Raw genomic sequence first — 16656 nt, 5'->3', positions numbered from 1 at the left:
GCAGCTTCCTATGTCCGCATGCGCAACACAGCCAAAAATCAAACCGCTGGAACTGTGAAGTCCACAGTTCCATACAAAGATTTTTGTATCTTTTTCATAAACTGAGGGATGTCTACTGACATTAAGCTTAAGGATTATGTATTGTACAAGTATAAAAAAGAATTAAAAAAAGGACTTATTATATTAAATGTTATCGATAATATCAAGTGAAATAGGGGATGCTGCAGTTCCACAGTGCCTATACGCGAGCCGCCATTGATTATATAGATAAAATTTATAAAAACATAAAATAAAAATTACAAGGATATAAATTAAAATACAAAAATAGTGGTTATAAAAATTGATATTTATCTCTCGCCATTACGCCGACCTCCATGGTGGAGTGGTAGCGTTTCAGACTTTCATCCAGAAAGTCCCGGATTCAACTTCCGATCATGTACGGCATTTTTCATACGCTTAAAAATGTTCATTCCATTCACGATATAAGCTCAGAGCTTATAGAACCTAAACCCAAGTTCAGCAATTTACCTTACAACCTTACAGTAATAAGTTATTGTAACACGTGGCAAAAGAAAAGTCAAATATTTCAAGCTAAGCTTCTGACGAACCGATGGTATAAAAATAACCTGTTTCCTATTGATTCGAACTAGTTCACCACCCAGCTGCATAATGGACAACTGACTCATTCAATAAAATTTGTACTAAGTTCCCTCTAATATAAGGTTTAGTCATTTGAATACTTTAACACTAATGTGAAAACCCACCTTCATTCACATCGTTTTTGATTCTTGGTCCTTCCTTGAATCTTAGGCAAACTGAAATTTGGAATAATTATTCTCAAATAATCCATAAGAAGAAAAGGAACAATTTTAATTATTAAACCTTAATGCGTAAAATTAAAGAGACATAATTTAAAAAGAGGAAAACCAGAAGAGCTTGAAACTTAAAATTTATCAAAATGTTATCCTTACTTGGTAAACTTTCGCTAATAATATATTTTCTCCATTCACCCAAACGATTGAAAAGGAATACTATCTATTTTTTCAAAACCTACTTATCTAGCTCCAGTTAAGATGAAACATTGATATTTTTTCAAGAATATTTATTCGGAACAAAATTTAACGAAAGTTCAGGAATTTACCTTACAACCACCCTACAAGAATTAATCAGAATTAAAATCACATTTTTTAATCTCCAAACATCATGCGCAACTATTATGTCGGAAACTCGAAAATCAGCATACAGATGACAATTCGAAAATGTTATGATTGTAAGCTTCGGGTTTCCATTTAAAACCATTCTGAAATCCTAAAAGAGTAAAGATAGATTAAAGATGAATATCAGTTTTCCATTCTTTGTGATAAAGTCACATTTTTTAATGGAATCTGCTTTGAATTTAACTTTAAAAAATACTGGGAAAAAATCTGAGAGGCTTCCGTTTACTTTTAAAAGGGTGAAAGAGAATAACCACTGATTAACTGATACCGGCAGATGTTTTATAATACGTTAAATAAAACATTTTTGACTTAAATATTAATAATTACGAAATTTTATGAAAGCGGGGTTTTCGGATTTTCTTTAAACCATCTTTAAAAAAGTGAAACTGAATAACGGGATATTTCGTAACTTAATAAGGTACTTCGTATTTCGGAAACTGGTTAACTCGTATTTTCAGTTTGTACTGAATAATTTTCAAATTGATTGAAAAAAGGATACACATATCCACATAAATATTAATATGTTCTATCTTCAGATTAAAGTGCTCAGTAATTCCTAACTTCATTATTTTTTACTTCAATTCCAAATTGATAAAAAGTTAAAACTTTGAAACTACTGAAATATTAAAGGGATTTACATGAAAAGTTCAAAAACTTATTTTGGTTAATATCTACTCATCGAAGGGAGTTGAAAAGAAGTTCTCTATCAGAGGCGGCTCGCGTCTAGAGACTGTGGAACTGCAGCACCTCCTATTTCTACTTGATATTATCGATAAAATTTAATATAATGAGTCCACTTTTCTTTAATTCTTTGTTTATACGTGTATAATATATAATCCTTAAGCTTAATTTCAATAGCCATCCACCAGTTTATGAAAAAGTTATAAAATGCTTTTTATGGAACTGTGCGCTTCACAGATCCAGTGGCGTGGTGTTTGGCTGTTGTGCGCATGCGCACACAGGAAGCTGCACGCGAGGCTGCGAGGAAGAGAGAGCATTGTCGTTCTCGCAGTGCCGACCCTGGCGTGCTGGTGGAAGGTAGTTTTCTTACTCCGCGTGTGTTGTGCTTAAAAACCGTGTACCATATTCTTGAATGCGATAAAGTATAGAATTAGATTAATATCCTGCTTCCAGATATTCTATTTGATTCTTTTGTTTCGGTTTTTTATTCTACAGAAAACTTTAACCTTTTATACTTGTTTGTTTCCTTTTACACAATTTTAAAATAAAGGCTAAAAATTTTCTGAAGCAGTACCCCCACTAATTTCAGGTACGAGCCGCCAGTGCTCTCTAATTTTAATGAAAAGGATAATTCAGGATAGATTTAAAAAATAATAATTTAAAATAAAAACATTATAAAAATATTACCTTTTTAAGAAATCTGTATATTCGGCTTGACGAATGAGACCAGTTCTCATCATAATAGTTTGGAAGCATTGTCTTTCGATGGCCCATAATTTACAGTCGGAGGCGGCTGAAAAAAAAAACAAAAAAACAATTCACTAAATCAAAAGAAGTGGTGAGTTCAACAAAATTATTCCAGTGACAAAATCAAAGATTTCAATGGGGCGCTGCTGAGAATTTCAATGATGAGGTAACGTTGGATACAGAAACTAACAAAGGTCTTTATTTATCAACCATGCCTGTTCAAATATTACTGAACAGGCAGCGTTCATGTTCATAATAAAGAAAGACTTGATAAATAACGACACTTGAATTTTTTTATGCATTTCTCCGTTCTTTATATTCTGCATTGTCATATTAAATTCAATTTATTTGAGTTCAAATAGTACTTCTCTAATTATGTGCTTTATGTATTCTAAAAAAGATACAAGTATATTACAGGATAAAAGGAGGCGAAAGATAAAGAATACTTTCAAAATAGAATTTTAAGGATTGCTTAAAATGAGTGTTTATAATTAACTCATGGCTAAATTTTACACTACTCTATTTTCTAATCTATTTTCAAATTTATTAAATGATATATATTTTCAAATGATGTAACTGAATTCAGTTAACCTGAATTCAGTTAACTAACCTGTGGTCAGTTGTAGCAGCTGAAAAAAGCCCGTCCTACACTAGTATCATTTTAGTATCAATTTCTTTGATACTAAATGGTATGGTTATATATGGTTATTTCACCATATTTTCTAGGAAGGAACGTTTGACTTATTGTTTTACGCACGCAGAAGACGAGTTTCAACCGAAATTGAAAAGGTTTGCAGTTTTCAACAAAAAAAGGCCAAATCCAGATCATAACTGTGCCCACAGAAGTTCTGTAAGATGGGGAAAAGCATGAAACATCTTCACCAGGAAAATCACTTTAAAAAATATATCTAAATTGATTGGTCTGTCAAAAGCTGTTGTTTCCGTAGCTAAAAGGAAAAATTAAAACTGCATGACTATCAGTTTGGTGCTATCATCAAATTATGAAGAAAAAAGAACAAGACTGTAAAAAGCTTTTACTTATGGTTTTTATAAGCAGGAATTGAAGTACTTTATTTCACTGATCAACCACGGATGACTATTTATTCCATGGCTTCACCTGGACGACTATGCGTTAAAATAGTAAAGTATGGATTATATCACAAATAAAACTGATATTGGTATACAATTTCCCCCCAACATGTAATAGATTCTTTATTTACCATAATTACCGAATTCCAAAAAATAAACCTCACTTTTGGTTTCAGCAAGATGTGGATACCGATGCTATTTGGTGGTTGAATTTCAATTAACCACACATCTCGGGAATGGTCAACCTGAGACTACAAGATTACACTTCATTTACATTGATACATATCATCCTCATTCATCCATTGAAATAATACCTTACGATGGTTCCGGAGGCTAAACAGAAAAAGAAAGAATATGGCGTACCTAACTACCGGGTTGGTCTAATGGTGAACTCGTCATCGCAAATCATTTGATTTTGAAGTTCAGAATTCTAAGATTAAAATCGTAGTAAAGGCTATTACTTTTACACGGATTTGAATATTAGATCGTGAATACAGGTATTTTTTGATGGATGGGTTTCAATTAACCACACATGTCAGGAATGGTCGACCTGAGACTGTACAAGACTACACTTCATTTACATTTACACATATCATCCTCATTCATCCTCTAAAATAATACCTTACGGTGGTTCCAACAAACAAAAAAATATGGCGTATCTCCCAAGGTGTAGTTAATGAAACAATAACCACATTGCATAGATTTTTTTGTTAATTACTGATTTCAAAAGACTCCAGATACGTTTTTCAACGAGATTTTATAAAAATATCTTTATGTATTTCTCCAACGAGTTTTCCAGCTACTGAAAAACTCCAATTACCGCTCCTGGGTTGCTAGGCTTGACTAGTTGCAATGTAAGGGTATATGCACCTGTAAACATATTGTTTGGAACAGTCGCGCTGAATCCATATAAAAGCAACTGCCTTTAAAAGGACTCAAACCTTAGAACTGTCCACTTCGAAAATCAGCTGACGAGTTTAACTACTCTTTCTTTTTCGGTTTAGCCTCCGGAACCACCATAAGGTATTCAGAGAATGAATGAGGATGATATATATGAATATGTATGGAGTGTAGTCTTACACAGTCTCAGGTCAACAACTCCTGAGAAATGTGGTTAATTTAAACCCAACCACCAAAGAACACCGGTATCCACTATCTAGTATTCAAATCCGTATAAAAGTAATTGCCTTGGCTAGGATTTGAACCTAGAACTCAAAAAAGGTAAACACGCTGCAACCAGTGATATCCAGTTGCTAATATAGCATTTTCAACAACTTTTACTGTGCGATCTAAATATTTTTTTTTATAAATTATCTAAGTTAGGTTGCTTTCTTCTGAAAATAGCTTGCAGATAGGTACAATATGCAATTTATTATACAGTATTTGTTAAGAAACCTCCACCTACATGTCATTTAAAAATAAAATCACAATGAGACAATCTACAATTGAGTTACAATAATAGTGAATAATAATAATAATCACTAGTCATCGATGATTGATTAGTAAATCAATGGGTGTTCCATATAGATGAAACAAATAAACAGAATATAATCGAGTTTAAATAATAGTAAATGTGAGAATGAGTAGAGTAGGTAATCGTAATAATAATGAACAATTAATTAACATGATTAATTAACGTGATATGAATTTAAAAAGGCATCTAGATAAGAGAAACATAAAAGAAAGGACAAATTGTTTTGTAGCTTACAAGGACACTCCCATGTATCTACACTAGTTTCTTCTAATATCTGCCGATAGTTCGAAACTCTACGTATATAAATCATTTATAACGACAGAAATACCTTACGAAGGTGGTCTTATTTTAATTATCCTGTCTATTTTTCTGTTATCATGTGCAATTATATTTCATTAATAAAAATTTTCTTCTATAATACTGACGGAAAATTACCCCTTTCGGGTACTTTTTAATCAAAATCTACTTAACCGAAAAAAGATATATAAAAATCCTATATAATCATAATTTTTTTTTCATTATGTTTTCTAAGTTATAACATTTCAGTCAGGAATGATAATTAAAAAAAGCTAACAACAAAGTTGTAATACTTTCCTGGCATTGGTTATTTATTCTAAAATAGTGGAAAAATAATGATACAATAAAAAATTTACCTAAGATTTCTTTTTTGGGGTGGGGGTAATTTATGGTGAAGTTTTATTGTAAAATTATCATTATATGTTTAAATAGTCCAAAACAAGTTTTAAAAAATAAAAAAAGACTGATTTTTCTTCTGCTCCTTCACCTCCTAAATCATCTTCCAAGAAAACGTTTTGATTTTTCTACGTTTACTCTGTTAAATGGAAGAAGCCAAAAAAAATCCACTGAAAAATGTACAACAAATAAAAGGTTATCAAAGATATATTTTTTGATTGTGGCGGTTGGGGGGGGGGGGATCACCGGGTTGGTCTAGTGGTGAACGCGTCTTCCCAAATCAGCTGATTTGGAAGTCGACAGTTTCAGCGTTCAAGTCCTAGTAATGTCAGTTATTTTTACGCGGATTTGAATATTAGATCGTGGATACCGGTGTTCTTTGGTGGTTGGGTATCAATTAACCACACATCTCAGAAATGGTCGAACTGAGACTGTACAAGACTACACTTCATTTTCACTCATACACATCATCCTCATTCATCCTCTGAAGTATTATCTGAACGGTAATTACCGGAGGCTAAACATTAAAAAGAAAGAAAGGAATAAAAACTCAAAAATTAGAACAAAATAAAAATACAAGTCTCAAAATATGCATGAGTTCAGCTATCAAGGTTAAGCTACATCCTTTGTTTTTGTAGTAAATGTCCCTGCAGCTTATTACAACCATGGATCGTTATTTCAAGACATGCTGTTCATTTCTTGATTAAAAAATACTTCTAGTAGCATATAAACAGTCGGATTTATATTGCGTTGACTTCATTACAAACAAAAATTTACCACTTTGCGTACCTTCAAAAATTGTGAAAAATAAAATTCAGTTTATTTTCTAAACACATTGTAGGGACTATTCAACTTTCTTTTACAGAACCTAATTTAATCAACAACTCAAGTTATTATTGCACGAAAAATGATTTTGTAAAATATGACATGTCACACGATCTCGGTTTAAGTTATTGCTCATCAACAGAATCATCTGAATAAGTTTACCTTTAGAACCATTAACAAAGTGCAAAAGAATGAATAAAAAAAAGAACGAGATCGGTTGGCGGTTCTTGTAGTTATTTTCGTATATACTCGTATGCTTACAAAACACTGTGGAATAAATTCTCAATTAATTTCAACCTACTTCTTAATAGCGACTGTAACATATTTTTAAATATCAAACCGCCTCTACATCTAATTTTTCCAAAAAAAAGATAAATAATTTATCGTTCGTTTTTTGATCTTAATCCAACACCCACACATTACTGTATTAGGAAGTTAACGTAGGTTAGTGACTTGGTCTAAATCATTACAAGCTATCAATACCAATTTCAATAAAATAGAAGTGATTCCCAAACTGTGCGCCACGGCGCTTCGGGGAGCCGCGGCCTCTTCACAGTGGCGTCGCGAAATATTTTAAAAGCTTCATAATTAATTGAACCAAGACATTTATAATTATTAATTTAATGTCAATAAAGTAAATAAATAATGAAGATATACGGTTTTAATTATTCTTATCTCTTACTTACGAATAGTCATACTTTTACTTAGGGTAGGGAGCCATGGAAAAATTTTAATTGAAAAAGGGCGCCGTGACTCGGAAAAGTTTGAAAACCACTGGATTAAACCGTTTCTGATATACATTACAGATAGAAAATAACAAATGTGTAGACGGACAAGATTTTATAACGTAAGATTCTAATTATTTTCAATTCAGGGCATCTTAAAAGTTGAGTCGTTTCCCGTTAATTTAATAACAATATTTTCCATCTTTTCTATAAGATAACAGTTGGAAAAATAAAGTTAACAGTGAAAACATGATTTATTAACTTCAAGCAAGTATTATAAATAAGTTTATAAAATGTCTCAATTAAATTAAACGCATGGGAATCACAACCAAGCTGTATACTCGTTGAAAGAAGAAGCTAAAAAAAGGAAGTAATTTATTACTTCTACCTCCACTGGATTTTTTTTTCTTTATATTTACTGAAGAATAATTTATTTATTATGAAAATAAATAATAATTTAAAAATGTGTAATCCTATTTAGACAATAAGAACGCAAAGAAGAAAGTAAAGAAATAAATATCAAATTATTAATTTACTATTAAACAAACTTGATTATGGACAGGATATTGCACCAACATCAAACTGTATTTAATACAGTGTAATTAATTACACGAAGGAAACCGTAACAACTACCGGATGAGAAACAAATATTGAATGCAAAAGTTTCACTCGGAAATAAAAGAGAAAATGATTAAATATATAAGGCCACCCACTTTTCGTTTTTTTGACCTTAATCCAACACCCATCATAATACTGTGTTAGGAAATTAACGTAGGTTAGTGACAGTCTGAATCATCACATGTACTCAAATATATGTAACACAAACATATATAAATGTAAAACATCACTATATTTTTAATCACACACTTATCCTCCCTCTGCGGTGAGTTCCATTTTAGGTCCTAAGCAAACTGGTTATAAATATTTTTGAAAGATTCAACTTCCAGTGTATATTCTTAACTGTAAAGTCATCCTACAGATGGAAAAATAAACGGACAACATCTTTACAAGAAGAATCTAGAGTTTTACAAATCAAACGATTACTAGATATTATTCGAATTTTTTTTCCTTAAATTATCATTAAATACTAACAGACTCGGCAATGCTTCGCTATTGCTAGAATTGAGTATATATAAATATATAGATTAAATGAACACAATCGAAAGTTTCATAAAACATTAACAAAATGAACGTGACGGAACTTCACAAAATTTAACCTTTCCCTTTTCCCCGTTTTCCCTTTTTTATTTTTTCCATTTTCCCCTTTCTCCCTTTTACCCTGCGCGTAAATCGGTCCAGTAGTTTTTTAGTTTACAGCAGACACATATTGGAAACACTGAAATGGAATCGTATATTTAGTACAGTGTGTGTTGTTTTTACGTCCAACAAGTAGCACTATTTAAAAAAAGCATGTTTTTACCTGTCACAGGTGTGACATCTTAGGTATATAAATAGTAGGTTTATAAAAACACGCGCGTATTCGAATACAACGTTGTGTCAAAATTTCAAAGGAATCGGTGAAGAACTTTCAGAGATTTAAAACTTTGAACAAACGAACATTTTTATTTATATAGGTTAGAAATCCCTTAGCCTTTTCCTCTTGCTGAATATATTTGATATATATACTATATGTAAAAGAACATGTTCTGACAGACTAACCGACTGATTCATCAACACCCAGAAAAAACTACTGAAGAAAATTTGTACATCCTTCTTAAGGTAATTGCACACTAAGAAAGGATTTTTGGAAATTCCGAATTTAAAGGGTTAAAAAGGAGCAACAATGAAATTTACATTTTTTCTTAATTTAACTAATCAAAATATCAAGTCGATTTTTGGTGTGTGTAATTTTCATTTGAATATCAAAAAATAAAATTCTAGATTTTTGAAAATCTAGTCGCGACGAATCTGTTAGTATATAGTCGGAAATCGGAACCCATAGTAATCTCAAAATCGTAGAAGAAAAAATGGGAATTGGATTTTAATATAAAATATGTACTTATAAGATGACTTCAATCCACATTTCTTTTGTGATTTATCCCCAACAATGTCAGTATAAATAAATATACATTTAGATAGATTAAATCGATAACATTATGATCATAATTAAATATAAAATACCCGGTGTACAGAAAAGGATTTCAGGGTTTCAATTGTATAAAATCTCTTGGATGAAATGTACAGTGTTGATTTAAGACTAGAATCAAAGAGCAAACGCACAGTTTTGGTTGCGCGCATGGCCGTAGATTAATCTAAATTTTTCTGCTCGACAACGCCACTAGCAAAGATAGCAACTCCTGAACAGAAAGCGTTGTGTTATTAAATTTGCTAATGTGAATCTTTAGTTAAAATCAACGCCCCTTCCATAGAAGGTGGCGTTGATAACGATGAAAATCGTTATCCTCCAAGTGTCAGTAATATTCGTCGATGACATAATCGGTTTGAAACGACGGGATGTCTGTTTAAAGAAAACAGTATGGGACGGTCGATGGTATCTAAAGAAAAATTTGAACGTATCAGTTTTTCCTGCATAGTCCTAAAAAATTTGTTAGGAAGGCTATTCGTTAACTATCCTTCCGCAAAAGCACCAGTGATGACAGTGTGAAATGTTTTATGATGCTGTTAGATATGCGTCCATACCGTTTACAGGTGTTACAAGCTTTGAGATCTACAGACTGCGATGTATGTGCCAACTTAACGATCAAAATTTTCCAGCATGAAGATAACGACTTTCTTGATTGTACTGTGTTTAGTGATGAGTCATCGAACTGGAAAAATGAACACACATAATGTCTTGTATCTGGAGTTCTAAAAATTCCCATTAACTCTTACAGTGTGAAAGGAAATTCCCAAAATTAGATGTATCCTGTGAAATATCCTGATAGAAAGTTTACAAGATATTATTTTTCACTGAGGCAAGAGTAACAAGAATTGCCTGTTTGAATATGCTATGTACATAATTCTTTCCTAAACTGAAAGATGGATGGAGAATTTCATTTGGTAACAAGATGGTGTCCCTCCTTACTGCTATAACTCTGTATGGGATCGGTTAAATGAACTTTCTCCCAATCGTTGGATTGTTAGATATGGAAACAACTACAGAAATTGTTTGTGGTAGCCTCCAAGATCTCCTGATCAGATTTATGTGATTTTTTTGTCATTGTAGTTTTATTAATTATCTTGTATATGTGTGCCACCACCACCTACTGATGTATCTGATTGAGGCACAGGATTGAAGCAACTGTTGATTGAAGCATGCTGGTTAAAGAATGGAACGAATTCTTTCATCGATTTGATGTAATAAAAGGTGCTTACATTGAACTCTTGAACAGAAAAGCTGTGATTTACTCTCTCATTTTATTTGTGATTCAACAGTATAAGTCAAAGTTAAGAGATATTGAACAGCTTAAAAATCCCAATACTCTCTTATATATGTATGTATATATATATATATATATATATATATATATATACAGATTTCAGAAAATAGAATTAGATGATTGGTTGATTAGGCAACGCTACATTAACAGAAGGTCATTTCAATCTTTGTATCATAGACATTAAGAATAAAACTATTATGCATATGAAATGAAGCAAATTGGAAATTTTTATTAAAAGAACTAGATTTTTGATTGTATTTAAATGATTTACTCAAGGAAGGACACAATAATTAAAATACATAATAAAAGGAATAAAGTAAATCATTCTAACAACATAGTGAAACAGATCTATGATTAGTGTAACACAAAAAAATTGAAAAGTGCAACAAATCAATAAAATTACTTATAACAGTTCAGATCATTTATGTTCTCTGATAATAGCCTGTTGTTATAGACTTTAAATTCTAAAGTGTTTATACATACTTTAGAATGAAAAATCACTGATTAATAAAAATGTAAAAATGAATGAACCAGTTTGAAGTATGAAATTTAATATCCACAGTAACATTATATAATTATATATATACAAGTATATATAAATATATAATATATATGTATATACATACATGAAATAAATAGGATCTCTAGATTTATTTTATTTGTTATACATTTTAATAAAACATAAAATAAACCAAACAAAAATAATAAATTAGAAACTTCCACGTTTTTCTTTTGCAGTGTAACATGTCAGTACAATTTAAGTATTATTTAATTAATTAAAACAGTAATAATTAAATATAATTAGTATAAAATAGTTAACAGGATAAATTGATGTATGTTCTTAAAAAGAAAAAAAATCAATCTAGGTATTATATTTGATTCGTTTGGAAAGTTAAAATATAGGTTATGAATGAAAGAACATACAGTAATTAGATGAAGAATGCATCACAGGTTGTTGTTTCTCTGTAAGATTATTTAGAACATTTATTAATATGTTGAAAATTATTATAAAATGCATGTACAGATGAAGAACAATACATTTTATAGGAACTTTGGTCATTGAGGAAAATATTTAGAATAGCCAATTTCAAATAATTAGGAACTGAAATTGTAAACAATAAAAGGTAATTGTTGAATAGCAAAAATCGAGGAAAAATATCAAAGGGTTAGCATCCTTAAGTAATGTATGAAACTGATGTAAACAAACAATTTCAGTATAACATTGTATTTATGAAACGATTCTGATTCGGACAGACAATCTTACACAGATTCTGAACACAAACACATGACAGTAGCATAAGAAAAAAACTACTAGCATTAATCATTTACAGCAAGCTCAAGGACACAATCCACTAATAAAATGAGTATAATGTTTATTCCACTCCAAACATAAGTAATAGGTACTTCAGAAAAAGCAGCTGCAGAACATGGTGAGATATCAAAGGAATAACTATCTAATGACACAGAACATATATATCCTTATGATGAATTGATAATTTAATTATGCTGAACTTAATATAAGTGGAAATTATCACTTTTCATAATCATCTGATAATTTCTATGGAAGATTATAATTATAAAGTACATTTTTTGTCTTTTATGTTGCGCACCCCGCAACCTGTTTTTTATTTCTTACAGATTTATATAAAATTATGATGTAATATTGTTTTAAATCATTGTATTAAATAATGTCGTAGATAAATAACTTTGTAAAACTAGTTAGTACTTGTGTTGGCACGTAGGTAACTTCAGATAACAATCTGATATTGTCTATCTGTATGTAATGTTAATGTCATTGGGTGTACATACTCAAACAGTCAAGTCATTGTGATGGGCTTCAGCCGAGAAACCTTAAGGAGTGTGGTACTAGCAGACATTCACTGGACTTGTGTGTAAATTTGTATGGTGGCATCAGTTGTGTCAAAACGATGCATTTCAGCAAATTTTGTAGGTTATAGTAGTAGCCTTCTGGCCACCTGCTAAATAATATTTCATTATTCAAAGTATTTTTTTTGTTAGTTTAAGATAAGCATGTAGAATATATTAAATATCTGAGTTAAACATGTAACATAATTTTTAAAACTACTCTAAAGGTTACTTTTCTCCATACAGCAAATCTGCTTTTGGATGAATTAATTACAAATGGCAACTGAAAATTTGCATTTAGTTAATATTCTACTAGTTTATATTTCTTTATAATTTTAACCCCATGTTCTGTGTTAGTTACCATGTAATAGTAGACTGTAAAAGTGTTATTATAGGTGATAACTTCATGTGCTAAAAGCTGTCCACTATAAACTCGCAGTGTCAGAATGGAAACGTCTTATGTTTGGGTAGTAATAGGTTCCAAACTCAGTGAATATGTGGAAATAAACAAGCCATAAATAATGAAAAAAAAAAGAATCAAAACGCATAAGATTTGTTGTTATTTGTGATTAAATTTGTCTTTGGAATCTATGCAATGAGTTTACATAGGCTAAATAAGTGATTGTCACATCTAACCATTTTCCCTTTTTTACTAGCTTTTAGTAATAATTAAGTTATCAAATAATTAATTTTTTTCAGAAATTTTACAATGGTTGGGCTAACACATTTAAGATTGTTACAACAAAATTACAAACAAAGATAAGTATTATTTAAAACAACATAAAATCACATAAGAAACATTCAAATACCTGATGCATTAAAAAGCAAACAAATAACACAATTTTGAAAAATATACCACCTACCAAATGACATGCTCAAGTTGGCAATTAGTTCATAAGGAGCTTTATAAGGTTTATCTAAATATTTTACTTCTGTGTGAACAGGGTAAAATAAAATATGAAAAACATTAACATTGTTCATGAGTGTCAAGACTATCAAGATTACAAAAGAGGATATATTTTCCATGAAGACAAACATAATCAAATGAGAATTTGCCTAATTGAGCGACATTCAGGAAAGAAAAGCAAAACGAAGTGTTGTCGCAAATCTAGGGGTAACAAGGGTAATTCACTTCTGTCATGCTTCTAGTCTGGGTCACAGAAGTTAGAATAGATGATTATTTTCTTTTTATACAAATCAGAAACATTTTATGACCCTAAAGCACAGAGCAAAACTCTTATTTTATGTACTTTTTGTATGCATCAATCAGGAACTCTCCAATTATTTTTTAAAAGCATCATCAAAGTGAGTTGAACATATAGGCTTCCTTTTTACTGTGTGTTTAATCTAAATTATTAATTTAACATTATCTTTTCATAACCTGAGTCAACTCTAATTCTGATAGTTTACTTCTTTCATTTGATTTTCCAATTCCTTTACTGAAGAAAATCAGATGGCAGACTGGAATTTGAGAATTCTTTCCTAAATTATAAAGTTGGGGAAAACTATAAATAAAAGTTTTGCTAGCTGACAAGATTGGAAAGCATCTTAGGCATCAAAAGTAGTTGTTCAGCTAGAATAACTCTTATCTTTTCTGCAAAGTGGATAAACAATAAACATATAATGAATCACACGTCTTGGTTAACTGTTATAATACAGAAAACCAATCATATATAGAAAATGTCAATTTTATCTGAAAATGTTCCATATTACAAGACTATGTCAGAATAATCTTATTTAAATGAAGTCTTTTCTAAATTAGGAATTAAAAATACTTTGGTATGGTGGATTCCCACAATTCATTAGTTTGAACATAGAAGTAGATAATTATATTGTCTCTAATTTTGATTAAAAAACTGAAACGTATATATAAGGAGTGTTCTCCTTTTAGGTAGTAGCACGTAAAATAACAGTTTCTCCTCCATAAGTTTAAATCTGAAATTCAACCAGTTATGGTTTGGAGAAGCAAAGTAGCAGAATATTTTATCGTTATCTTGCATAAGTTTGCATTTATTATCGGATGCACCTACACTGTATAGGTGATATGGTAGTCATATGCTCACACAAGCTGTGTTAAGAGATCTTCCCTTCTTCCTTCACAATGGATATTATCAGCATTTCCTGCTGCATGAGCAGATATCTGAGAAACAAAAGAATTTTTTTATTTTATCTTCATTTCTGTTCTCTTTGCTCCAATCCCTGCTTTAGTTTTTTGTTCTGATCACTTTGTTAGCTACTTATAGTTGAATTTCTATTAATATCTGTACTTTGATTCACTGCTGTTTTTTTGTTCCTTGATTTCAGCTTGCATTACATGTTAAATTTTTCTATATTTATAGCTTTATATATTATAAGAGAAAATTACACATGAATATGAAAATCATTAAGAAATAACCATCTGAATAAATGGCATTGTGGTGCAAATCAGTTGGTTTCTGGTCAATTCCAGAGATTAATAAGGATATGGAGATAACAATTGAAGTTACCATAAAGTATACTTATAGTATCAAAAATTTTTAGCAAACCAAACTAGTAGTATATAACACTAAAATTTTTATATCAACCTTTTTATTACACATTAGAATCATAACTACATAAAACAATTTTAGTATAAGTTAACATTACATCAATTAGACATATTTTTTAAATTTATTCCTAATGTGTATATTACAATCTATTCAATTATTAAAGAATAAGCAAGTCACCACTGGCCCAATGAATGAGGATGATATGTATGACATGTAAATGAGGTGTAGCCTTGTACACCTCAACTCAGACTGACCATTCCTGATATGTGAGATTAATTGAACCACAACCACCAAAGTATACTGGTATATTAAAATCCATATAAAAGTAACTAACATTTACTAAAATTTGAACCTCAAAACCTTCAACTTCAAAAATCAGCTGAAAAACAAGTGATTTGTGATCTCTAGATCAGCCTAGTGGGATATCAATTATATAAAATAAACAAAAGTAAAAATTTACCTTTGATTGTAGCGGTTCTCTTGCAGTTATAAAGTATTGCTAATTCTCCGAATACTTTTCCAGGTGCTAGGGTGCTAAGGTACTTATGTTCCCGTGAAACCTCCACTCGACCCTCTATAACAAAAAAAAAATAAACATATAATAATAATGAATATTAATATTTTTATTATTATTAATATTATATATATAATTAATTGTTTTCTAAAGTTAGTAACATATTTGTAAACTTTGATGAACAAACAAGTGTTCATTCTTTCAAAACATTTTTTTCATTTTTCACTTCTCTTTTAGTTTTACAAAAGATACCAAAAGTTATATTTTGAATCAATGTATGGGTTAGTGCCAGAACCAAATGCTTGTAGATGATCTGGTGTAACACACAACTTACTCCAATGCATGTACACACATATAAAACAATGTATGTACACACTTACTCAAAGTAAACTTTCAACCCTGAAAAAAACATTTCTATAGAGTATGTTTAGAATTTAACAAATACCAAATTATATAATAAAAAGATAATAAAAAAACTGCAGTTTAATGAGTATAATAACTTGTTTTTTAAGTGTAATTAAAAAAAAATGTTTTAAAACATTAGTTAATTTTAATTATAGAGCAGATTGTTTATAAACTTAATTTTATGGATAATAACTTTATTTTGTAATGTAATTTGGTTATCAATTTTGTTTAACATTAATTTTATGAATAATAAAACATTTTTTTTATTTGAGAATTATCAATTAATTACAATTTGGATTTTAATAACATGCTACTGAAATTGTCATGGTAGTAAAAAAAGTAAAAACAATAACAAAAATAGTTATATTCACAAAAACATATAAGTTTATAAATAAAGCCTAATCGAATAGTTAACTATTGGCTTAAAATAATTATTCATTTTTTTTATTAATTTAAAAATTAAACAACAAAATTTTTATTACCAGGAAAAACAGAAATTATGATATTAAATA

At 30.2% G+C, this 16656-nt stretch overlaps 1 protein-coding gene across 2 annotated transcripts in view; it reads right to left on the bottom strand.

Moving 5' to 3' along the window:
• Nucleotides 1-16656, bottom strand: part of for (cGMP-dependent protein kinase for) — a 617480-nt gene that overhangs the window by 66439 nt on the left and 534385 nt on the right. For both annotated transcript variants that reach the window (XM_075359091.1, XM_075359082.1), the window contains 2 exons: nt 15686-15799; nt 2586-2691 (listed from right to left, as the gene is read on the bottom strand). In XM_075359091.1, the coding sequence (XP_075215206.1) occupies nt 2586-2691; nt 15686-15799 (220 nt within the window). The remainder of the gene's footprint in view (nt 1-2585; nt 2692-15685; nt 15800-16656) is intronic.

Source organism: Lycorma delicatula, chromosome 1, assembly GCF_047948215.1.
Source record: "Lycorma delicatula isolate Av1 chromosome 1, ASM4794821v1, whole genome shotgun sequence".
Classification (NCBI taxonomy): domain Eukaryota; kingdom Metazoa; phylum Arthropoda; class Insecta; order Hemiptera; family Fulgoridae; genus Lycorma; species Lycorma delicatula.
The sequence above is the reverse complement of the archived record's forward strand: the minus strand, read 5'-3'. Positions and strand labels throughout refer to the sequence as shown.